This window comes from Delphinapterus leucas, chromosome 4 (assembly GCF_059928025.1).
Source record: "Delphinapterus leucas isolate spDelLeu-1000000601 "Yukka" chromosome 4, BTC_Dleu_Yukka2, whole genome shotgun sequence".
Lineage (NCBI taxonomy): Eukaryota > Metazoa > Chordata > Mammalia > Artiodactyla > Monodontidae > Delphinapterus > Delphinapterus leucas.
This window is the reverse complement of record NC_143132.1, coordinates 132,738,807-132,764,440: the sequence shown is the minus strand read 5'-3', so window position 1 is coordinate 132,764,440 and position 25,634 is coordinate 132,738,807. Positions and strand designations below refer to the sequence as shown.

The window sequence follows — 25,634 nt, the reverse complement described above, 5'->3', positions numbered from 1 at the left end:
TTGAATTCAAGGTCATTCACATAAAAAACAGTGTCTGAAAGCTTCCCAACAAATGTAATCACATAAAGAAACTTTCAGTATATTTCCCCATAGAGAAAGTATTATAGTTATGTTGCCAAATTTATCCTATTTAATGGATGGTACAAAATAAACTTGTATCACCAGTTTACTGAAACTGAAAGATTTTGTTATGGAATAACTGAGGGCTCTGATACCTCAAAACAATCCACTCACCCCCTTCTAAAAATTGACTTCTATGGGAAAACATAATTTTGGAATGTATCTGGAGATGGCTGTATACTTGGTATACTTGGTTGTTTACCTCCAGCAAGACTCATGGCAGTTCATGCTCTAAGTACACAACCATGAAATACATTATTTGAGTCACTTGAAAACAGGAGAACATGAAAGAAATCCAGGAAAATATATATTTTTAACTGAGGCCATACTTTTGCATGTCACCAAACAGTGAGGATGCAGAAACACTGAATTTTTGGCTTAAATGTCCTGAGCTAGGTACTTTTTAGACAGCACTGGTTGAGTTCAGAAGGTTTAGAGAATAAGGTTTAGGAAAGACCATTTCTGTTCCCATTTACGTTAGATGCTGATAACTCAATAAAGAAGAGACCTGGATAACCTATTTGTAGGAAGAGATAGCAAAGGGTAAGCACTGCTGTACTCTTTTTAGATATAGACTCGTTTTCTAGCCCAACATCATAAAAAAAAAGATATGGAAAAGGTATATCTGTTTTATATAAAAGTATTTCCTAATAGAACAGTATAATTAAATAGATTACAAAATCACTTTGTGAAAATGGTATTGCCTTGGGCTCCACTTTGACCCTCTTTGGTCTGCGACCTTTCCGAAGGGGTGAGGAGTCTGTTGGACCAATGGGATATGCCCACCTGCACCTCTACTTTACATCACTGCCCAGGTACAGGGATTCAGGAATTCCTTGCCCTCACAGACCTGATTCTGCTACCAGGGGGTGCACAGGCATCTTTCCTAGACACACTGCATCCCCAGTGTGTACTCCTAGGCCCCAGGGTAATCAAGGAGCAGCTGTCTGAAGAAGTGATGTTGATAGTTTGGATATGTGGGCTGAATTGTTCATATGCATGTGTGAGGAGTTCTACCTGGTGTGGGAAAGAGCTGAAGGTGAGAAGAGAAGGTGGACCCTATGCCAGCTCCCCAACCCTCCAAGTTCTGGTAAGGAATCAAAAATTCTAAATCTGAACCTGCCTTCCAGGCCATTATGACAGTATACTTGTCAAGGTACAAAGACGTGTAACAGGTTAGCTTACTTTATAACTTAAATATTCAGACATCTATATTCTTGTCCCAGGTGCCACAAATGTTAGGGATAAATCTGCATGCTAAGAACTGTCATAAAAAATTACATCTTCTTAAAAAAAATTTACATCTTACTGTTCTTCAGCAACTCATTTGAGTTATTTTTATTGAGAGCTCTTAACTGACAATTTCTTACCTGTTCCTTCACTGGAGTATTAACATTAGATAGGCACTGTTGGCAAACAGCCAAAAAGGATTTCACTGTTTTCCTCAATACCAACAAATCCTCCTGTAAGACATATTCAAATTTACAAGCATGAATTACAATATCCTATAAAACTGATCCAGAAGAAATAATAAATGGAAAATAGCCAAACTAGTTTATTGTTAAGGAAATTCATAAAACCAAATATATTGTTGGGAACCAAATCATATAGTTATTTCCTAGTTATCTTAATGGAAGGGTCAGCGAAACTGATAATCCTGAATACTCAGTTCTATTTAGTTTTGGAATGCTCAGTATGATTTCCTCCAACATATTTGCCTTTATCAATATGGTTTACTCAGGCTGATATTAAAATTTTTAGTCATTCCTATAGCAAATACTAGCTGGTAGTAAAGTGAGAGAGTGCAGCACATACTGAAAAAAATCAATTAAGCAATAAACATGTACTCCCATATTCTCAGGACTCTGCAAAATGTCAAGGGGAAAAGATAACTTTAAGATAGTGTCCATGTTCTCAAAGAGTTAACATCTTAGCAGGGAGTTAGACCAATTAGAGAGTAATTAAGTGTTTAATTTTTTGGTGTTAACTCTAACTGTAGCAGAAAGAGCTGAGTTGGAGACAGCTTCATAGAAAGATGGCCTTTAATCTAAGATTGGATGGGTGAATAGGATTTAATCAGATGGCCATATAATATTCAAAATGAAACATCTGAAAAGTATAAAAGGAAATTTAAATTTATCAAGTACCTATAATGTGCCAGGCACTGGTATGAGGGCTGTTACATAATTTCATATTTATATTGATTAGAAGTAGTTATTATTAGCAAGTGTTTGAAACCAGGACTGTCTGATATCAGAGTTCACGTTCTTTTCACTGACTAATGAGGAAGACGCATGCAGATGACTCAGTATGATATCAATATTTAAAATAGTAATGAAGAGTAATTAAATGAGCATAGGCTGATGTAGTAATCACTTTTAAAAAGTACTCTGTGAAACTAAAATTTTTTAAACTACTCTATTTTGTACAGATGAGCGTACTTATTCCTTTTTGGGATCTTCACATCCCAAATAATGATACTTTAAAAATTATACATATTTCCTTTTCCTAAAATGAGTGCAATATTCAGAAGAAGGAAATAAGATCATCTTGTGCAGAGTAATAGAAAGGACACTGCCTCCAGGACCTTTAATGTTCCTGCAGATGAACATCCAACAACCAAACCTCAACATTCCTTGACCTTTAATTTCAAAGACTCACAAAGCAGTAGGGGAAATAGACAAGAGAACACGCAACTGCAACAGAATGTAAGGAGTGCTATGTTGGAAAGCCTAACCCAGAGTCAAAAGTAGTCACAGAAGGGTTCCCAAACAAGACTACATGTAAGCTGAGTTCTGAACAACTAAAAATTATCTACCTATATGGAAAGGCGTTCCAGAGGGCACAGAATGTTCAAAAGCCCAGACGTGCTTCTGAGAGACTGCGAATTTATTGCAGTTGAGGCACAAACAGGGAGGAGAGTGGTGAGAGAAAACTGAAGAGAAAAAGAGGACCCATTTTCCATTTAAATGGAAAGTACTTAAAATGCCATGCTAAATTATTTGGCTATTATCCTGTCGGCAATAAAGGAACTAATGAATAGGATTTTTATCATGAAGTTGCTAATAATTTATGTTAAAGAATCATATTCTAAGCAGAAGGGAGAATGATATAAAATAGGGAAGCTAGTTAACAGTAAACACAATCTTCTGTTGAGGGCTTATTATGTGCCAAATACTGTGTTCTAAGGGGAATAAATTTAAGTCTCACAATCACTCTATGAAGTAAGTGGTTAATACGCCTATTTTACAGATGAGGAAACTGAAGTTCGGAGCACATATAGATTCTAAGCGATAGAGTAAGGATCCATACCTAGGGTTATCTGACTCTAAAGCCCATGCTTCTAATCATTATTCTACAGTTCATCACATATTAACAAAGGCCGTGGGAATAATCTAAAATGAGGGCCTGAAAATGAAATGTTGGCAGAAAAGATGTAAATAGATTGAAGAGAAATTAAAGCAGCAGGATTGATAGAATTTAGGAACTAATCAGAACAGGGGATGTTGATGTTACACCTAAATTTCTAGGTAGTTGCCTACTAAGTGGCTTACGGTATAAGGCACCAAGATAGTTAACACAGGAACAAATGCTAAGGTAACAAGTTGGGCTTTAGAGATGATGATCTGCGATCCCTGAAAGATACGCTACTAGAGGTGTCTAGTAGGCAGCTGGATGAATTCAAAGTCCATGGTGAAGAATCTGAGCAAGAGTAGAGACTTGGGAGTCCTCTGTATTTAGCTGGCAGCAGAAGCAATGGAAGTAGATGAGACTGTTAAAGGAGAATATGTAAATAAAGAGGGCTGACAAAAGTATCCTGGGGAACACCAATATTTAACAGATGGATGAGAAAGGAGAGCATATGAAGAAATCTAAGAAATGGTCTGAGAAGTAAGAACAAAATCAGAACATGGCATCCCAGAGGTAAGGTAAAAATGAATGGAAGGACTTCCCTGGTGGTGCAGTGGTTAAGAATCCACCTGCCAAATCAGGGGACACGGGTTCAAGCCCTGGTCTGGGAAGATCCCACATGCCGCGGAGCAACTAAGCCTGTGAGCCACCACTACTGAAGCCTGCGTGCCTAGGGCCCATGCTCTGCAGCAAGAGAAGCCACCGCAATGAGAAGCCTGCGCACTGCAACGAAGAGTAGCCCCCACTCGCCGCAACTAGAGAAAGCCTGCGTGTAGCAATGAAGACCCAACACAGCCAAAAAAAACAGAAAAAAGAAAAAAGAATGGAATAGTTTAACGATGACAAATGTTACCAAAAGGCAAGATAAGGATTAGAAAGTATTGCAAGGATAAAGCAACTCAAGGTTGTGAGTAACTTTGGGTCGAACACTCTCAAAGTAATTAAAAGGGCTAAAGTCAAACCGCAATGGGTAGAAAGGAAATAAGAAAGAAGGCAACTCTTTCAAAAGAGTTTGACGGTAAAAATTAAAAACAGAACTACCATATGACCCAGCAACCCCACTACTGGGCATATACCCTGAGAAAACCATAATTCAAAAAGATACATGCACCCCAATGTTCACTGCAGCACACTTTACAATAGCCTTTACAGGACATGGAACCAACCTATATGTCCACTGACAGATGAATGGATAAAGAAGATGTGGCACATATATACAATGGAATATTACTTAGCCATAAAAAGAAACGAAATTGAGCTATTTGTAGTGAGATGGATGGACCTAGAGTCTGTCATACAGAGTGAAGTAAGTCAGAAAGAGAAAAACAAATACTGTATGTGAACACATATATATGGAATCTAAAAAAATTTTTTTTAAATGGTACCGATGAACCTAGTTGCAGGGCAGGAATAAAGATGTAGACATAGAGAATGGACTTGAGGACACAGGGTGGGAGGGGGAAGCTGGGGCGAAGTGAGAGTAGCATCGACATATATACACTACCGAATGTAAAATAATTAGCTAGTGGGAAGCAGCAGCATAGCACAGGGAGATCAGCTCGGTGCTTTGCGATGACCTAGAGGGGTGGGATAGGGAGGGTAGGAGGGAGGCTCAAGAGGGAGGAGATATGGGGATATATGTATGCATATGGCTGATTCATTTTGGTGTACAACAGAACTAACACAGTATTGTGAAGCAATTATACTCCAATAAAGATCTATTAAAAGCAACAATAACAAAAACCAAAAACAATAAAGAGTGAGAAAAATAGGACAGCTGCTAGAGGTCTTTTGGCGTCTTTGTTGACCTTTTCAACATAAAAGATTTGAGAATATTTGTTGAATAAATAACTGAAAGAAAAACAAAATGCAGGCCATGCTACTAACTAGCTATGTGACCTTAGAGAAATTATCTTATATCCCAGAATTACAGATTTTAAAAATCTATAAACAAGAGGGTTGAACTATGTATTCTCTGAAGTTCTATTGCATTCTGTGATTCTGCTGAATTAATTTAGGCACTCAAACGAGAACATACAGGTGCTAACTGGTAAACCTAGTATGCAAAGGATGAATGTTCAGTTCCTGCTAGTACCTAGAACAGTGCTTGGCACATGGGCAGATGTTTAGTAAATATTTGCTGAATGAAATCCAAGTACACATAATACAGATGATACCACAATCCTAGGGAGAAATATGTAATGTGTTCATTTTATCACACAATAAATATAATTAAAAAATGATGCTAGGAGGTATTAATCCTCCTTTATTCCCTTAAATTTCATGGTTAGTGTGCAGTTTGACGCAGTCTAGGGAATCAGCTATCTTTGGAGTTGGAGGCAAAAGAAGATTCCTTTAAAGGTCAATCATAAAGCAAATGTGTCTTATGTAAAATGATTACTTGCCAATTCATCTGAGGAGTTGTAAATTTAACATCACAACTAAGTAAGCAACCTACTGATTGTAGCATTTTAAGAAGAAAGTGGAAATGGGAAGTAACCAAGGAAATAGAGAAGCTAAAGGCCTTCTTTAGCAATAAGTTTAGCATAGATTTGGATGCAACCTAAATATTGAATGCTCAAGGAAGTTAACTTAATTGTAATCAGTTAGAATTCACTGAGAGAAATATAAGTACCAATCAATAGGTTTAGGTAAATAGGCACAGATACTGTATATTTAACAGAGTTAGCTAATCTCATATAGTAGATTCCTTTGAACAGCTGGGAACGGAATTTAGGTTTTTTTGGATTTCAGAACACAATTTTCCTACAAACTTCATTATGCTGGCATCTTACACTACATAAAGTTAACGTTTACTTGGCACTTAACCGTGTACCAGGCACTAATCTAAGCTTTTGACATATTAACTCAACTAATCCTCTCAACTGTGATGGGTATTGCTATTATCACTCCCATTCTACATATGAAGAAACGGGCACAGAAATGTTAAATGCAGGCCCAAAGACACAGTTAGTAAGTGGAGTAGTAAATTAACCAGAGCAGTCTGCTTCCAGAGTCTGTGCTCTTAACCATTTTGCTATAATGACTCTTTTTATAATGTGGGAAAATTAACATATTGAAGAAACAGGCAGCATTATGGAGGTAAGAAATTTGAAACTCCAGTCAGTCAAATATATTTATAAATAAACAAAAATGCCAGTCAACCCAAAAGACGCTGAAAAAGAACAACCCAAGAACAAGGTGTGCTAATTATCTAGACTGCAATTTTAAGCAACTAGAATGTTGCTTAAATGTTCCTTTCAAATGTGTTTTCCTAGATGAAACCAATATTTTCTCTTATTTTCAGAAAGCAGCTCGGCGTTAAGAGCACTTTTTCCTAAAGTAGCTATGGAAAGGAATTCAAATGGGTCAGGTGAGAAGATTACACTGAAATTTAAATTATAACATCTTGGCTATATTCTTTTGTATGCCTTTTGCAAGTTGCTTCACTAGCCTGGCTAAAATTTTTTTTGCTTCCCCATAGATCTAGTGAAACCAAGAATTAGACGACTGAAACCCAGTACGCTCTAATGTGAAAGGGCTAAAATAGTTTCAGTTTTTCAGTGATCTATTGACAAAAATAAGAGAAATATCTCTTAGTGAGTTAAGATAATGTTTTAAAAATACACCCCGACCAGAAAAATCTCAACAATGAAGACTCCCAAATAAGGCTGGCACAATTAAGATGGTGAATTTACCATATAAGCTATATTAGAAGTTTTCTCAAAGGTACAAAGGCTCAAAATACCCTAACATCTTGGGAAGAAAAAAAAAGATCTTAAATGTAGATTGCCCCTTAAGAGCTAAGTACTCCATATGATTATAGTCAGTGAGGAAAGATAAGGATTTAATTCCGAAACACACAGAACATGCAGATTTTAAATGGGTGATTTCTTTTCATTTTGTATCACAATTTTATGTGTCTAGAGGAAGACTAAATTTAGCTGTCCTTTTATCCACAACTATGAAATACCATTAAGATAATCACAGCCAGAAACTGAAGCCATGGAAAACCAGCAGTAAACACATAAAACTAGTTCAACATTATCTGACAAATACACATTTTTAGAATGGGCAGAAATAAAACAGGATAAAGGTGTGAAATAAGGACCTAGATCACGCCAAAGATCTTAGATTATGAAAATAAAGCCTGTTAAGAATTTAGTGTTCAGTTTTCATGATAAAAATGGGGCACAAAACTAAACTAGTTACAAACAAGACCAAGGGGTTACCTTACTAGGCCAGGGACTGGCAAACTTTTTGTATAAAGGGTCAGATAGTAAATATTTTAGGCTTTGTGGGTCATAATGTCTCTGTTCGACCTACTTAACTCTGCCACTGGAGCAAGAAAGCAGCCCTAATCAGTACATAAATGAATGAGCATTACTGTGTTCCATTAGAACTTTATTTACAAAAACAGGTGTCTGGCCAGATTTGGCCCATGGGCTATATAGTTTGTCCAGTCTGTATTGGGCTATAAAGCTCTTTGGAGGTATAAACTGTGTTATGCTTATCTGTACTTAGCATCACTACTAACATATAACGAGGCTCATTTAATTATTTTTCAGCTCAACTAAGTCATTCTATCATAGTAAATATGATAGAAACACATGTAACTAAATTCATTCACTTGGGATGCATCGGTGTCACTATTGTGGTAGGGTAAACCCTATGGAATATCTTTGAAATTGCTTTCTTATATCAATAACTGCTACTAGCTTCTCTTTTGAGGCTAAGGAGTGAGTGTGCCACTCTTGTTAATACACAGTAAAATAACTACTGGATTTTTAAACCCCAAATGTAATACCTAGTTTTCAATGTTGTTGCTGTTCTTGGCGATCTGAATCCCCACCTGCTTGACTCCTGCCATTGCCTCAAAGGCTAATCCACTTATGATCCAGGAACCCTTAAGCTGCCTACTGTAGTTCCAAAACATCTTCTGATTTCTCTTTTCTGTGGTGTACAAAGATGAAGAAGCTAAAGGAGGAGTCAGAGGAACAGGGGAAAAGTAGTGACTGTTAGGACCAAAGCGAGAGATTTGAATTCCCAGATTTTCAAAACACAGATGGAGGACAAAATCTACCATGCTATATTCCAAACCTACAGTAGATACTGAGCATGTTTACATACTCCCATAACCTTATATAATAGTTCATTTAGTATTAATTTTTGGTTTTGGCAGGGGAGAAGATTAGGAAAGCACAGACTAGGGCTGCAATTTAATGCCATCAAAACAACAATTATTGTTGACTGAAACATTTCTTTTAATCTTCCCAACAACCCTATCCAGCAGTGAATATCACATATTAGGAAACTGAAGTTCAAATGTGAAGTAACTTGCATACCTTTGTCATAGGTGGTAAGAAATGGAGTCAAAATTCAAACTCGGATTTAACTCCAAAGACCATGCTCCAACAGAAAAAATGCTGGAAATATATCCTGTTTATAAACTGGGAGCTTCTTATATATATAAATTGGGTGAGCAACAATAAGTCGTTTAAACAAATACCTAGTAATTACGGAATGACCACTGGAAAAAAAAATTTCAAAATTAAAAACCTACTGTGGAAAGGAAAAGGCATTACTTTATCAGGGAATATTAAATAGGTTAAAACACTTATTTCCTTTTACTCAAATAAAAGGCCTGACAGGAAAGTAAACTTTTATCATTAATTTTGGTGGAGAAAGATCTCCAATCTCTGTACTGAAAAGTGGGAAGTGTTAATGTTTCATTTAAATATTCTTAATGTTGCTTTAGGCCTCTAATAAACTCAGTTAAAACACATTTTTACGTTATAATAATTGTTATTTAGAAAAGATCGTCTCAGTCCTGGCTCATTACTTAGATTCTGAGGTATTAAATATCTTAGGAGTTAAGAATATTTATAAAGTGGTACTTTAAAGACCACTGTCCCTGTGTAAGTAAAAACAGCATCCAACTGGACAGGTTAGGGAAGCTGAGGAAGCCTTGCTGTCCTTCAAGGGGTGGGAAGGTATTCCTTACCAGATAGAAAGCTCCAAAAGTAGAGGCCCAGGAATAGGGTTGCAAACACAGCATAGAATTCTTAATAGAATGTTGGAATCGTGACTTGTAAGTTCTCTTTTAAGTTGAACATATTTACTTCTGACTTCCACAGGTTTTTAGAATGTTAAGAGTTGGATAAAACTTTGGACAAGTTCAGAGTTCAGTATAAACAGCCATCTACTTATGTATTCCAGATTTTAAAAAAAGAACATTCTGAGAGCTGAACAAGAAATGAATATAAAACAAGTCTTGGATCTTTCTCTCCTTTCCTAGACCAGTCAATCAGGCACTTGAGATAGGATATATTAATAGAAACAAAGCTATCAAAGAATGACTCTGAAGTCATGGACCAATCAAAAAGAAACGCTTAAAATTAACTCGATAGTTAGTGAGGATAGTCTTCTCAAGAAATAAAAGGTAGGGGAAAAAGATCTAGAAAAGAATGAAGTAAAATGGTTATAAACTACTAAAAATTCATTCCTAGAGGGATAGCTATTATTTCCAACTCTTGGCCCCATTCCCTTCCCCTTCAAAGCAGTTAACTCTGCAGATGGAGAGGTACTATCTATGTTTTGTTACTATAGGAATTTGGGGGAAGGACCTGAGTGAGCTATCTCTTTTCTTATTCATTGCTATTCTAAAGGACTGGGAAGGGGAGAGGAAGAGGTCTAGAAAGCAGCCTGTAGATTTTTATACACAGCAAGGTTAAACATGTCTCTTCATGGGGCTTGGCCACCACCAGTCCCATGTTCACCCTAAACTTCTCCTTTCCCCAGTTTGTTTGGAGGTAAACAAGTTGAAATTTGCAGAGGAGAACCTTTAGTCAAGAGGGAAACGGAGGACCAAATTTCACAGTAAACATGCTATACTCCTCAATAATAATTTCACTTGTAGCTCTCTGGGGGATGTAGACTTTCTTTAATTTAAAGACTTAGGGATAAGGCCTGGGTTCAGAATGCAGGGATGTTTGCCCCAGGCCATTCCCACTGCTGTCTAGAATAGAAACATGCAGGGTAAGGCAGAGAGCACTACAAATTTAGGACTACAGAGAGTAGGACAGCTCCTCCCAGGAGGAAAAAAAATTGAGGATAAATTCTAGATCCCCAAGCCAAAAAAGGCAATAGGGGCATTAGTTTAGCCCTAACTCTTATTTACCTGGCTCTTTAAATGTCTTTGTATATGTCCAGAAGGAGCTGAAGGAAGAAGGATGTTTTCTGCTACAGAGAAGAGAAACGGAAGGCTGCTTCTACAGGACCAGCACTAGGGGGCACCGGAGCAAAGTATACTGAGCATGACCTGTGAGACTGCCAAAGAGCTTCAACTCTGGAAATTAGGGGAACAGAGGAAATACCCATTGGTGAAACCCAGTGCACTTCCATTTCAAATAAAGATCTAATCCTGTTCTTGATACAGTCATCTCATATACTCAATTTATAGAATACTGCTTACTGTTGAGTTAAATTATAATTTGAATTTAAACTTCAAATATAACTACCATTCATAATCCCCTGAACGACAGTGTTCATGACAATAGGGAAGAAAGATAAATTTTAGAAAGTACTCTCTAAAGAGCAATTTAGCAATATGTATTAAGCCTTAAAAGTATGTACAGTCTTTGATCAAGCAATTCCATTTCTAAGAATATAAGATGTAACAATGCAAAACACAGAACAAGCTTTTGCACCAGAATGTCCACCACAAAATTAATTTTATTAGTTAAAATGTTTAAACAACCTAAATATCCAAGAGAGGAGAGTGGTAAAATAAATTATGGTATACCTACACTAGGGACTACCATGCATACATTAAAAATATTATCTATAAACATTTAATAAATGAAGAAAATGTTATGTTAATTGAAGAGGAGACAAAATTATAAATACATCATGATCTCAGTAAGATTGAAAAATATGTAAGAAAAAGTACTAAAAGAAAATACACCAAAATATTAACAGTGGTTATCCACAGGTGGTAAGATTTGGAAATTTTATTTTATGTATATAGTCTTTACAATGAACACATACTCAAGTAAGAAGGCTCATATTTTAGAAAACCATTCTACCTTATAGTTTAAAACAAATAAACATAATTTATTAATTAAAAATGTAAGTGACCTCTTCAGAGATTTAAATAAATTTCTATAAATGTAACAATGAGTAGAGAAAAACAGAGCAGTCAGGTGGCCAGCTCCCTCACTAGATAAATGGCTCATTCTATATGAACATAACTATTCCACAACAAAAAAACAAAATTAATTCATGTGATAAGACTTTCAAGTTGTCTCTACAAAATCAATATTACAAATGTTAAATATATAGACCCCAAGGGTCTGCTATATTACATTTAAATTTCAGGAAACAAATTAAAGGGAAAAAAAGGATAGAGAATTTCAGGTGCATCATTAGCAAAGTCTTCCATATACTTTAACTAAGCCACTGACATTACAAACTCAGCCATTTAAAATCACAGTAACTTCTCATTTAAATACCTTTAGGGATACAGAATGATGAAAGAAAACTGCCATGTGACATAATTTTTCGATACCCAACTAACTGATAAATGATATTGCTAGTTTGTGTTCAGTGAGGAGTCAACCAGTGTGTCCTTAGAAAATCTGTTTTTAAAAAAACACCACCAACAAAACTCTAAACGTAGTTGTATTAAAAGCTTCACAATACAAGATTTTAAAGAGTACTAACAGAAAGACACTAGGATTGAGATTCAAAAGACTTGTGCTGTAAGTCTGTGATTTTAGATGTCTCAATTTTTGTTAAGTATAAGGTTCCTTATCTGTAAAATGGGATTATAACATCTGCTTTATAGGATTATTAAGCAGATTTAATTAAATTAGAGCATTTAAAGTGATTAACAAAATGTAAAATATCAACAAGGTAAAAATAACAACGTCCCCTTTTAGGCCTTACCTAAAACAAACAGGTTTCATCAAGTTATTTCCAAATTCCTTTATAGCTCTAATATTACATTTACAAACAACAGAAGAATGCTGCTACACCAAATAAGATACAGAACATACTAAGCACTTTTCTAGTATTCATTCAGGCCCAACAACTCAATGAGTTATATGTGATAAACCAAAACCTATGATTAGAAGATGGAGAATCAAGAAGTTTTCGTAGTAGTAGTTTTTAAAAATTAATTTTTGTGATATTAATATTCACTTTAAATATCAACAACAAAAACAATCCCTCAAAAAGTATCAAAAGGTATAAAGGAAAAAGTAAATTTCTTTCCTTCGTATGCTTGCCCTCAAAGAATTTCTATTTCCCAGAGGTAACCACTGTTAAGATTCTTGTATATTTATCCAGACATCTTCAGTATAGCAGTTATTATTAACCTTAGCATAGACTGCAGAATTCTAGAGCTAGAAAGAACTGGCCCAATACAACTTTAAATTTCATAAAATGTAACCTGAGACACAGATAAGTGATTTTTCACTTGTTATTAGTACCTGGAAAGCCCTTTACAACTGATAAAATGCTTTGATATAAATTATCTATTTTAAAATTATTTAAGTGACTTCCCTAAAGGTTATTTACACAAGTTAATGATGTGGCTGAGACTATACTTAGGAAGTTGGTATCTTATCAAGTGGGATGTTAATAATATGTGTACAAAGCTGATGTATGTGGCTCTTACATTTTCAGAGATATCCTATATCATATAGGGGATTAGAAAGTTTGGCAATTCCTGATCTTGTGATTATTATAAGTAAGAATCATTAAAATAATTATTTTAAAAGGAGGAATATTAGCAACGAAAGATTAATTTTTCAAGTTTGCATGTATCCTGAAGATTCATGTTTTTCAAGATTATCTCTTTGAGACAACCACTTTTAAACTATAGATGCAACCGATACACGATTACTAAATATACTTTGGTTTACAAAAATTATCAACTTCAAAGTGAGAAGAAACAGCTTGAGAGACACCTAAGTAAGGAGAAGTTCACATGTGATATAAATGCACACAAAACTACAAATGGAAATCAACTGAACAATAAAGCACCTAAAAGATGCTATGGCATTCTTTCTGGAATGAAGAAAATCAGTGTTGCCTGCAAAATCTGCATTGCCACTGTGGCAATGACAACAACAAAATCTGTAGAATGATTAATGACAAAAAGGAAGTTATTTTTATTAGGAGAATGTATCAGATGAAAATTAAACAGAAAGGCAAGGAATCTCAAAATAATTCTGCTGTAACAGGATTAAAAAAATAGAAAATATTCAAAGAAGTAGGTCCAAGAATAGAGATTCTCACTCTAATTATGGAACATAGTTGTAAAAGGACAAAATTTAAATTAAATGGAGGAAATAACCACTAATTATGCTAAAGTTTTAGGCTAGTGTATATTCCAAATTTACTAAAATGTAGTCATCAACATTCAGTTAAAATACAAATAACTCAGATAACCAAAATGATGTCAGTGGAAAAAAACAATATAAAAGTCAACCAGGTGAAAAAATCAGAATAAAAGTAATTGTGTATAATATATAAACTCTTGCTTTCAAATTTGAACTTACATATATTCAATCTCTTTTAATCTTACCATATAAAATAACATTTAAAAAAATACGAAAATGTAATATAGTTTTAAAGTGGTTTTGTTTTTCAAGACTGAAACTGTTAATAAAATAGAAAAAAAAAACCCAATTACTTCCAAAGGCAAAGAAATCCTCAAATTATTCATAGGAAAGGACAAAAAGAAATTCTTTCTCTGAGAAAAGAACGCTCCATATCAAGCAGTTGTTTATATATGGAAATGTATTATTTACGTTCTTTACTGGTTGAATAGCTTGTGTTTTGTTAAGCTGAGGATATGTAAACATCATAGTATTTTTATCTGGTTCTTTATCAAGTGTTTGCTCTTTACTCATATATTCAAGACTCTTTGATTTCATAAAACAATTGAAACATATTTGTTTTATATTTAAGTCAGATAATTCCAATGTATAAAATACTTTTTTAGTCTGATTCTCTTCATGGTTTCTAATTTTCTTTTTAGTAGTGTTTTTTTTTTTTTTGCCATGAGCTCATTTTTCTTAAAACTTTGTGGAAAACTCTTTGAGGCAAGTTCCTTCAGAAAGGATTTATATTTGATTGTCTTAGGTTGCTTGGGAATACCACCACTACAGAACATTTTAAATCAAAATCTTATTTTGTTTTTCTGTTTGTTTTTTTTTCTAATGGACCACAGAAATAGTATGAATTTAGGGTGCAAACCTATGTGACAGTTAGCTCATGGTTATAAACTTTCATGGGTGACCTATTTTCCCCCCTTTAATTAATGACAAATTTTAAGACAGGCTGTTTCCCTTATATTCTCCCATGAATGGAACTGGTATGGATTTATTTCTAATTTACCCTCATGCTGGTGTAGCTCTTTAGGATCCCAAATTTATCAAGGAGACATGCTACCTATTAGACTTTCCTCCTCGAGAGGGCCTTGGGATTTGCTAGATTAGAAAATATCCTCAGTAGGCTTTAGTACTATGCTTAACTCTCTTGGATCCTAGTTTCACTTAACTTCTGGTTTGTATTTTCCCTTTTGTTTTGCATGGTCACGTGTAGATTAAAAATTAGAAAGAAAAATTTTATCCAACGATGTAAACTTAAAAAAAAAAAGTATTCTTTAGTTGGGGTCCCAAGGTGCCATAATGCCAGAACTGAAAGCTACATACTTTTGTCTTTCAATATTATTCTCTTTTTTATAGCATGTCACCTATCAGAGCTCTTGTGGTTTCAACAACAGTTACCTCTTATAAGAATTTAAACTTTGTATACACATATAACTCTGTGTCTATTGCTCAAAAAACTGTTTATCTTCCAAAGAGGTAAAATATATATACAGGATACAGCAATAATTGATAACATTATTATATATTTTATTAAAATTATAATTTATTACAATAACTGATAAAAATAAATTATTAAATAATGAGTTAAGCAAAGTTATTTTGCTTTAGTAGTATCCCTTCTGCCTACAGAAACTCTTACTTACTTTGGAAGGAGAACCATCAGTAATTTTCACCAACTGCCAAAGAATCGAGTAATGGGAACACTGCAGTGCCTGTACGACTATCTGTATCAAATAAAAAATTCAAACAAATGAGACATAATTTACGTTTGTACAATATTAAGAGAACAATATTTATCATAGTTTTTATCTTACAATAAGGTTTCAAGTTCAAATATTTGTAGAATTAATGAGAATGTATAACATAATATTTAGTTAAAAAAAAGACAAAACCAACATATCAGTCTAGAGAATAAAGATACAATGTATCTCGATAAATATGGACCCAAATGATACTACACTTTAAACAAAACTGCACTGTCAGAATACTTTGCTCAGTCAGATTTTTAAGGGGAGATTGAAGAAATTGTTTTTATCCAAATTTTATACCTAAATGATTACTTATTTTGCTTTAAAGAATTTTTAATATAAAATACAACACATACAGAAATGTGCATAAAACATATACAAAACAATGATTGAAGTATATGAAGAAAATACTGTGTCACAGATTAGTCTTTGTAGAAAAATGTGGCTATTCTTTGATATGACACCAATACTCCAATTTACGTTTGTGAGAGAAAGCAAAAGACATCTTCCTCTTATTATGAAAATAGTCTGACCTTATGAGCCTGCCCTGGAAATTCCCCCAGGCTCCCTGGACCACACTTTGAGAATCACTGCTCTGGGAACAGGATTGCTGGGTCATATAGTATGTGTATATTTAACTTTACAGTAGATAGTACCAAATTTTTGTCCACAGTGGCTGTATCTAATAGTCTTTGACAGTTCCTGCGGCTCCATGTTTTTACCAACATTTGATATCATCAGGTGTTTTAAATCTGGTTATTTTATTATGTACGAGTAGTATCTTAATGTGGTATTAATTTACATTTTTCTAATTACCAATGGAGATGAGCACCTTTTCATTTTTTATTGGGCCTGAATTCCTGTTCTGTGAAATGTTTATCCATATTTTTCAGAGAGACAAATAGAAGAATTTAGGAAAATAAACACTGGTTAAGAATCATAATAAAAAAGAAAATTTCATTTTGGATAGGTCTTTTACTACATTTTTGTTTGAATACATGGTACATCTTTATTGCAATAAAGCATGTCTGATAATATGATATTCCATTATTATAATGTCTCTATTATTTTCTCCTCTTGATAAACTAAAAACCCTAAGAGAATGTAGAGAATAAATCAAAAGAGAAATCAGTAAGTGGAATGCTTCAGGAAGTACAATTTTGGCTGGTTTTACTTTAAAAATTTCAGGTTTCAGATCACGTAAGTAAAAGATATCTCCAATGCACCTACTCAGCACTGAAAATAACTCATCAGAATTAGAGGGATGAGTGGTGCTGCTTTTCATACAAAACTAATGAGATGTCAGGGTTTTATTAAACATGATAATTAAATGATTGATTCATGTCAGAATGCCAGAAACAAGACTACCGAAACACTGTCAACTTATGAACATTAATGTTAAAGAAATCATCTTACTATACTTAGGGGATACTCAATATGGTACACCTCTGGTTCTGAGACACCTTGTGATAACCTTTACTTTATACTAAGAAGTACTAAAGTGGTTTGTGTGATTTAAAACTTTTTCTTGAATTTGAAACAATCTGCATTGTTAAATTACTAGAAGAGTGATATACAAATGAACATTAACCAACAGGAAATTAAGATATGGAAAAAAGTAATGTTGAAGAACTGCCTGATTTTGGTTATATCTATCCTAATCATTACAAATATCATTTCCTTTCCTTCTACATTTCTATGACCTATATACTAGGAATTATTCAAAGTGTGTTCCAAAGTTGTGCACACAAGTTTCTTAGATGTGGTTATAAGAGAAGAGAGAGATTGGTCACTTCAATACCTATTTCCAATACAGCATCTCCATTTTAATTTTCAATATATTGGTATTCATCATACATTTACTTTAAAAGGGCTCCACTGTATTATTTTAAAATAAAAAGCTCACTCTCATTGACTGGGAAATATTTTGCTTTCTCACAGGTGTAATTATATAACAATACAGTTGATCACACTTCAAAAGAAAATTCAAAACTCTTCCTTCCAGGCTTTACATCAGTCATATTGATTTTATCCCCTATACTAGCAATGTTATCCTAACTCGTCAAAAGTCGTTTATTTAGCAACTTCATCTTTCTGTAGTACATGTAAAACAAGAAGGACAAGCAATAAAACAACAAAAAAGCCAAAAGAGATTATCCTAACCTATTAGCACCACAGTCCTTCTGCCTTTTCTTGACTAACACTGCTCTGACCCTGGAAAGGATCTTCAAATAATTCCAATTATTAGTCTGATGACTAAGAATTTCTTCCAACCCTACTCTTCTGACCTCATTTTTCCACAAGGTAATGATGTACCTGGAAGGACACAGTAATGTATATTGCATACTTCTGGGCAAAAATTAGTTAAGAAGCAGGACTGCCTTCTCCATCTTCTCCTTCTCTATCCGCCAGCAGGATACCAATAACCCAAGAGACCATGGGTCCCTGAATGACTTGGCAGTGCAGTGACACGCCGCTTCCTTTAATTGTGCCTTAATGTTATGTAAGTGAGAAATAAATTTCTATTGTGTTAAGCCTCTGAGATATTGAGATTAATCTATTATAGCAGTTAGCATTACCTTAACCAACATAAAAATTATTTTTTACTAGCCTTTTTTCTTAATAATTACTTTTATCTATTTAAAGGAGCTAGCTCTACCTTTGATTAGCAGACTGAATCAATGAGAATCATTCAACCTACAGCTAATGATATATCTTGAAAATGAAGATGAACTGTATTATTACATCTAAGTTAAGACCAAGGGATAAACTCTTAGAATGTTTAAAGTTTAGAAAAACTGAATTTGCCTGAAAATAAAACCTGACAGGAAACTAATAAACGCATGTGCAGATATATGTTATCTACACATACAGGACATGTTTAAAATTCTGAAAATCCACATAATGACTGGGATAAATTTAGGCTCTTTTACTTTTCTGTTTGCAAGAGACTTTAAGGGGAAGGAGGCTCAAATATTTTAGTGCACAAGTACATGACAAAAGAGTGAACTAGGGCTTCCGTGGTGGCGCAGTGGTTGAGAGTCCGCTTGCCGATGCAGGGGACGCGGGTTCGTGCCCCGGTCTGGGAGGATCCCACATGCCGCGGAGCGGCTGGGCCCGTGAGCCATGGCCGCTGAGCCTGCGCTCCGCAACGGGAGAGGCCACCAACAGTGAGAGGCCCGCGTACCGAAAAAAAAAAAAAAAAAAGAGTGAACTAAACTTAATACTAGTCTGCTTCTAATATCCAAAACTGATCTTTTTATCATATTTAGGCTTGGTTAACATGAGTGACATTAATAATCCCTTTTAAAAAGAGCCTTTAGGTACAAATTAATAATCAACATGGTTTCACCAAAAAAGGCATAAGCCTGGTAAATAAGTGCATGAAAAGATGTTCAACATCATTAGCATTAAGAAAATATATATTCAAAAGCACAGTGAAACACCACTACATATCTACTTGGATGGCTAGAGTAAAAAATATTGACAATATCAAGTGCTGATGAGGATGCAGAACAACTGGAACTCTCATATATTGCTGGAAGAAATGCAGAATGGTACAGCCACTCTGGAAAATGGTTTGGCAGTTTCTAATAAAGTTAAACATACACTTATCATAAGACCCAGCAATTATACTCCTGGGCATTTACTTTAGAGAAATGAAAATTTATGTTCAAACGAAAGACTGCATACTAATATTCATAGCACTTTTTATTGTGATAGCCAAAAGCTGGAAACAACCCAAATATCTTTCAACAGTTGAATGAATAAAACAAACTGTGGTGCATCTACACAATGGAATACAACTAAGCAGTAAAAACAAACCAACTACTGACTCACACAACAACTTGGATTAATCTCAAAGGCATTATGCTCAGGGTTTACATACTGTACAATTCCATTTATTTGGAAATCTCAGAAAGACAAAACTATAGTGATGGAAAACAGATGCGTGGTTTTCAGGAGTTGTAAGTAGCTCAATCATATGACTATAAAGGGATAATATGAAGAAGTTTCGGGGATGATGAAACTGTTTTGTATCCTGATTGTGGTGGTAACTATGTAAATCTATACATATGTTAAAATTCATAACTTTACACAGGAAGGAAGACAAGTCAGTTTTACTGTATAATAATTAAAAAAATAAGAATCAGTGTGGCAAAGAGCAGAGTTTGCAGTAGTAGTTTTGAGTAAATGCAAAGAAAAGCACAAACACTGAAGCTAGTAACAAATAAGCCTTAATATATTCATAAGCAAAAACTGGACTAAAATTAAACAACTCCTGTATTATGTTCTGTCTAAAGAAATGTGTTGATTTCCAGTTCACAATGATAGGTTAAGTACCAGCATCTAATCTCTCCCCACAATTCTCAATGAAACAATACAGTGCAAAAGAAGTTTGGAAAAAATAAAAATACAAAATAATAAGAGTTTGACATGGGGCAAACATCAGAAGGCATGGGATACTATAAACAGCAGTAGCAAATTAGCAGTAGAAAATTTGAAGAGACAATGAAAATAATTTAAAAGCTTGGTTAAAGTGGGTATGCAACAGCTATGAGACTTTAGGCAAGTTATTTAATATCTCTATGTTTCAGTTTCATAATCAATAAAATGAGAATAACGATGTATATTCTATAGGGTTGTCATGAGGCTTCAAGAAATGTATGCACATAAAGACTTAAAATAGTACCTGGTACATAATAAGTACAAAACTTAAATTTTCTATTATTGATGGCTTGATAGGTCCAAAGTTACTGATATGATTACATTTCCTTCTTTATGGGTTTAATCACACTATTTTGTTATACAGCATATATTTACCAAAATAATTTATGAATTGTTCTTTATTGGCTTTCAATTTTTAGAATCTGGAAAGATATTCTTGGAACTATGTATTGAAGCAGAATTTTAATATTTAATTTTTCTTAGATGTTGCCTAAGAGAAGGTTTAAACTTACAGATATACAGATATACCAACAGGAAATTGGCACAAAGGCCACAAAACAGGATAAGGAGAATTTTAATATTTTTTGCCTTCATTTTACAAAAAAATGTATGAAGAAATACTACAATAAATTCTGAAATGTGGGTTCTTTACAAATGAATGACTATTGTGTTAGGGAACTGCAGTAAGTTTTATATTTTCCATAGGTTAAGAATTCATTGGCATAGGGGTAGGCATAAACAGACCCTGGAACATATTCTTGTGCCAGAAAGTATGGAAGTGCTCAAAAAAATATTTAAAGCACATAGGAACAGGCTGGAAAGAAATTCCCCCTGGCTAAATCTGCAACAATTTCAGCACCAAAATGAATAACAATAGTACTGTTTTAACCAGATGAACAGAACAGGAATAAAACAGAAACCCATGAGTCCACACTGATACTAAATTTTAAAAAATAAATTTGAAATTTAAAAAGGTAAACAAATTAATAAATACATAAATAACCAAAGGGAGAAGGGAAAGTTCTTCCTTAGAGCAGAGGGCCAACAAATAAATATAAAATAAATGACAGAGTTAGGAAATCGCCACTTCAGTTACCATTTTGTGACTATCATAATAATAAACGAGTCAGGCAAAATCGCAAAAGAATGCTCAAATTATTATGTCAAAGTCTGATAGGAAACAGGATTATTTACACAGTCTTAAAGAATATTCCCACAGATTACTTATTCATTAAAAAAGAAAATGGTAACTCTACATGGGAGATACTCAGCAGACCTTACTTACAAAAGTGACCAAAATTAATTATCAACAATACTGAACAAACTGCCATCATGTGCTTCCTGATGTGATTCACTGAAAACAGAATATCATTTATGTAGCATTCCTGCCACGAATGCATAATCTCAATCTAAACGTGTAGATCAGGCAAAAGTAAATGGAGAACATTCTATGAAATAACTGGTCAGTACTCTTCCAAATGTCAATGTCATGAAAGGCAAAGCCTGAAAAACCATTCAGATTAAAGGAGAACAAAAAAAAGACATTACAAAAATGCAATGTGGGACTCCCCTGGTGGTGCAGTGGTTAAGAACCCACCTGCCAGTGCAGGGGACATGGGTTCGAGCCCTGGTTGGGAAGATTCCACATGCCATGGAGCAACTAAGCCCGTGTGCCACAATTGTTGAGCCTGTGCTCTAGAGCCCATGAGCCACAACTACTGAGCCCACGCACCACAACTACTGGAGCCCATGCGCCACAACTACTGAAGTCCACATGCCTAGAGCCTGTGCTCCGCAACAAGAGAAGTTACTGCAGTGAGAAGCCCGTGCACCTCAACGAAGAGCAGGCCCCGCTTGCCACCAGCTTGAGAAAGCCCATGTGCAGAAATGAAGACCAAACACAGCCAAAAATAAATAAATAAATTTATTTTAAAAAATTTTCTAAAAAAAAAGAAATACAATGTGCTATTATGGCTTGGATCCTGGGCTGGAGAAAAATTGCTATAAAAATATTATTAATATTTATTGTACACATGCATATTAATATTATATGGGGAGGAAGAGTGAGAGGGAGAGAAAGCGAGAGGCGTGCAAGCATGTAAGAGTACAACTGGGAAAAATTATTGACAATTGAAGGAAATAAGAGTTGATTTTTCGATTATAACTTTTCTGTAATTCAACTTTAAAAAAAGTATTTTAAGAATAGCTGAATTTTTTAAACTTTGGTTTTACCTATTCTAGTATAATCGTTAAAATAGCACTGACATGAGAAAAGGTAGACCACAGAAAGAGGAAGGAAAAAAGAATTCAGTTAATCCTGAAGAGTGGGACTGTGAAACTTCTAGTTGAAATGGTTACCATGGAAAACAAACAGTCAAGCATATAAGGACAATACAGTTCCCCCCAAATAGCTAGAAAGTTTTAAGGTATCTTCAAAATGTTAAGCATAACTGAGGGTCAACAAACAGCAAACATTTTGGCAGTTCTTTGATATCCTTGCTCTAAAAGTATTTTCTTGGATTCTAATTAAAAGGAACAGAGTTGGAATCTAAAGAAGTAAGCTTGCATGGTCCTATGAAGAAATGGCTGAATACAGGTTTTGGATTCTCAGTACTGGGTATCTAAAGAGATGTTTCTAAGAGGTGCTAAATGCTAAATCATTTCTGATTGCTAAAATGAATAAGAGTACAATCTAGTAGTGAGGTATTCAAACTTCATACACATGTTTAAAGTAATAAAGAATGTGTGTCTAAGAAGTTAACAAAGTTAAAGCAAATCTCACATAAATGCTCTCTTACTCAAAGAAATTAAAATAAAATTGGGTAGATAATGCATATGCAGTAAAAATAAATAATAGAAAACCAACATAATCACAGAACAACATTGTGAGACTATAACAAGTCAGGTCTAAGACAATAAATGATGGTATGGAGAATTAAAAATAAATTTAGATATAGTTATAATCTCCAGATAAAACAGAGAAGTGCTATTCTTATTCTCTTCTTGAGGAAAATGTGAAAATCAAAAAAAAGATTATCTTAACTCTATCATTCCCTTTCAACTCTGAAGCACAGCTTAGAATATCAGTGAATTGCATTTAGGCTACTGAAAAGTTTGAGACGAAAAGAGGATCAAAGTTGAAGAGTCAACAATAAATGAAGAAAAACAAGGGGTCAAATTTTCAGCATTTTCCCACAAACTATAATAAAACACCTAACACAATCAGGGACATTTGTTATTAAGAGTGGCTACAAAGGAGAGATCAAAGACATGAATTAAGGCAATTTAAGAGTTAATCATAGCAATAATAAAGCATTGTTTCTATGATGAACTTTTAACATGAAATTATAATTTTGTTATATCTATTGATTACTTTAGTATAATGAAGTGTCATCTAAGCATCCCATATTACCAAAACAGGAATGGATGAGCTCACACCTAAACACCACCTTATACCTAACTTATGGGGTTGGTGTTTTGGTTTACATGAATGAGTGTCTGCAATGTATAAAATAACTCCTAATTCTTAATAACAGATTGTTACTGTTAATTAGCAATAATTATAATTGTTAACTAGTAAGTAACAAGTTAGTTCTCATACAGAAGTATTAAATTCTTAATTCTCTGTATGATAATTAAGTTGACTATTCCAAGTCTCTTCCAGACTGGAGAGAGTTTGTTGAATTCCTGCCCTTTTCACTCCAACTTATATGAATGCAAAAAAGTCTAAAATCTGCTAAAGGCCTCCAAACTTATGTAAGTATGATTCACCACAAAAACTAAGCCATATCTAAGGCTTACTATTATCATTACCTAGAACAGTGCCCGAAATACAGCCATGATCAGAAATTTTCATTATATTAAACTGATGAAGTTTTGAAATTGCTACTATAGTAAGTAATGGTATTTTCCCTAAAATAGTCTTAATGTTTATGTCAAAATTAAATATTAATATTAAACTTTTGCTACATTATAGCAAACTTTTTCTATTCTTTTCTGTTCAAATCTGAAGATATAATATATCCATCTGTAACACTGAATCACTATGGCAATAATTCTCAAAAAGAATTATCAACTATGTTCCATGAAAGGCTTTTGATAATCCTACATGGTATCAGAAAAGCTTTCTAAAATGACACAGAAAGAATATCAATAAACTCCTACCTGTTCTGGCATAGCTCCATGTTCAATTCCAGTCTTCAATAATCTGTAGCAATTACCAAACAGATCCCATTTTGTGAGATCATGAGCACTAAAATAAACAAAAATGCATTAACTTTATTCTAGAGTGGAGGAAGGTTTAAATTTGTTGAGCTCAGTTTCAATGGGGGAAGAATAAAGTAACTTCATTTTCTAGTAGAACTGTAAAAGTTCCATAAGGAAATGTTCAAGTCCTCAAACTTAGAAAGAAAAAGAGAAAGAGGGAGAAGGAGAGGGAGAAAAAAACAAAGAAAGAGAGAAAGAAAAAAAGAAGGAAGGGGGGAATGAGAGGGGGAGAAGAGAAGAGGGAGACGGATAGGGAAAGACAGAGTGGAAGCTGATATTAGGAATTCATTAAAAAAAATCAAAAACAATAAAACTTCATATGTTAAGGTGAAGATTACCATTTCTTTCTTTCTAGTATGTTTTAAAGCACATTTAAACAAATTCATTCAGAATTTCAAAGTATAAATACATGCATATTTTTGAAAAAGAGATTTGTATTCACGAGATGGAGATAAATAAAGACAAAGTCAGGGTAAAGGAAATATGGCACAGTTCAAAAACTTTAGTGTAGCTATTTACATGTGCTGAGGACTTCTGAATGAGATAACACTGACAGTGTAAATTCTCATGAGCTCTGCTACTAAAAATAGCACAATTACTCACTGTCAATTTTTATTTTCAAACGTCAAAATATTTTCTTAAATAGGAGTTTTGACACTGGTTGTCAACTTTTATTTTCAGATGTCAAAATATTTTTTCAAATAAGAGTTTGTTTCTCCATGGAATTCCAAAAATGTACTTGTGTATACAGAAAAGGCTTAGATTTTAGACACTGCTTTTGAAATCTGAAGTATTCATCAAAGTAAGGGCTACGCCTAAACATTCTTTTTCACAACAAAGTTCTTTATTTTCCTTTCTTTATGGAGAAGATAAGCATGTTTCATTACAAGGGATATGCAAATTACAATTTGAAAATGACACCTATTTCATTGATCTGAGCCTTTTTTCCTTATTCAAATCCAACAGTTCTGTCTACATAGTAAGAACACAATAATAAACAAACTAGACAAACAAGGACAATTCAGGAAAAAAAGCTTATAGAAATAATTTTGTGGCTTTCTCCAAAGCTGTGATTTTTATTTAGTAAGATTTCTAAGAGCTATCAACTGAAAATTATACCTATAAAAACTCTAGCTTGCAGAATAAGCCCATCTAATTTATTAATTATACTGATTATCTTAAACTTTTACAGTGTACAGTGTACGTTCATTACACAGAATAAATCTTACTCCTTAAG

General features: G+C 34.1%; 1 protein-coding gene across 4 annotated transcripts in view; it reads right to left on the bottom strand.

Moving 5' to 3' along the window:
• The window catches only part of STAG1 (STAG1 cohesin complex component), a 441,577-nt gene that overhangs the window by 24,612 nt on the left and 391,331 nt on the right, over positions 1-25,634 (bottom strand). For all 4 annotated transcript variants that reach the window (XM_089910049.1, XM_022582560.3, XM_089910050.1 and 1 more), the window contains 3 exons: positions 24,296-24,383; positions 15,578-15,658; positions 1,491-1,583 (listed from right to left, as the gene is read on the bottom strand). In XM_089910049.1, coding sequence (XP_089766175.1) covers positions 1,491-1,583; positions 15,578-15,658; positions 24,296-24,383 — 262 coding nt within the window. The remainder of the gene's footprint in view (positions 1-1,490; positions 1,584-15,577; positions 15,659-24,295; positions 24,384-25,634) is intronic.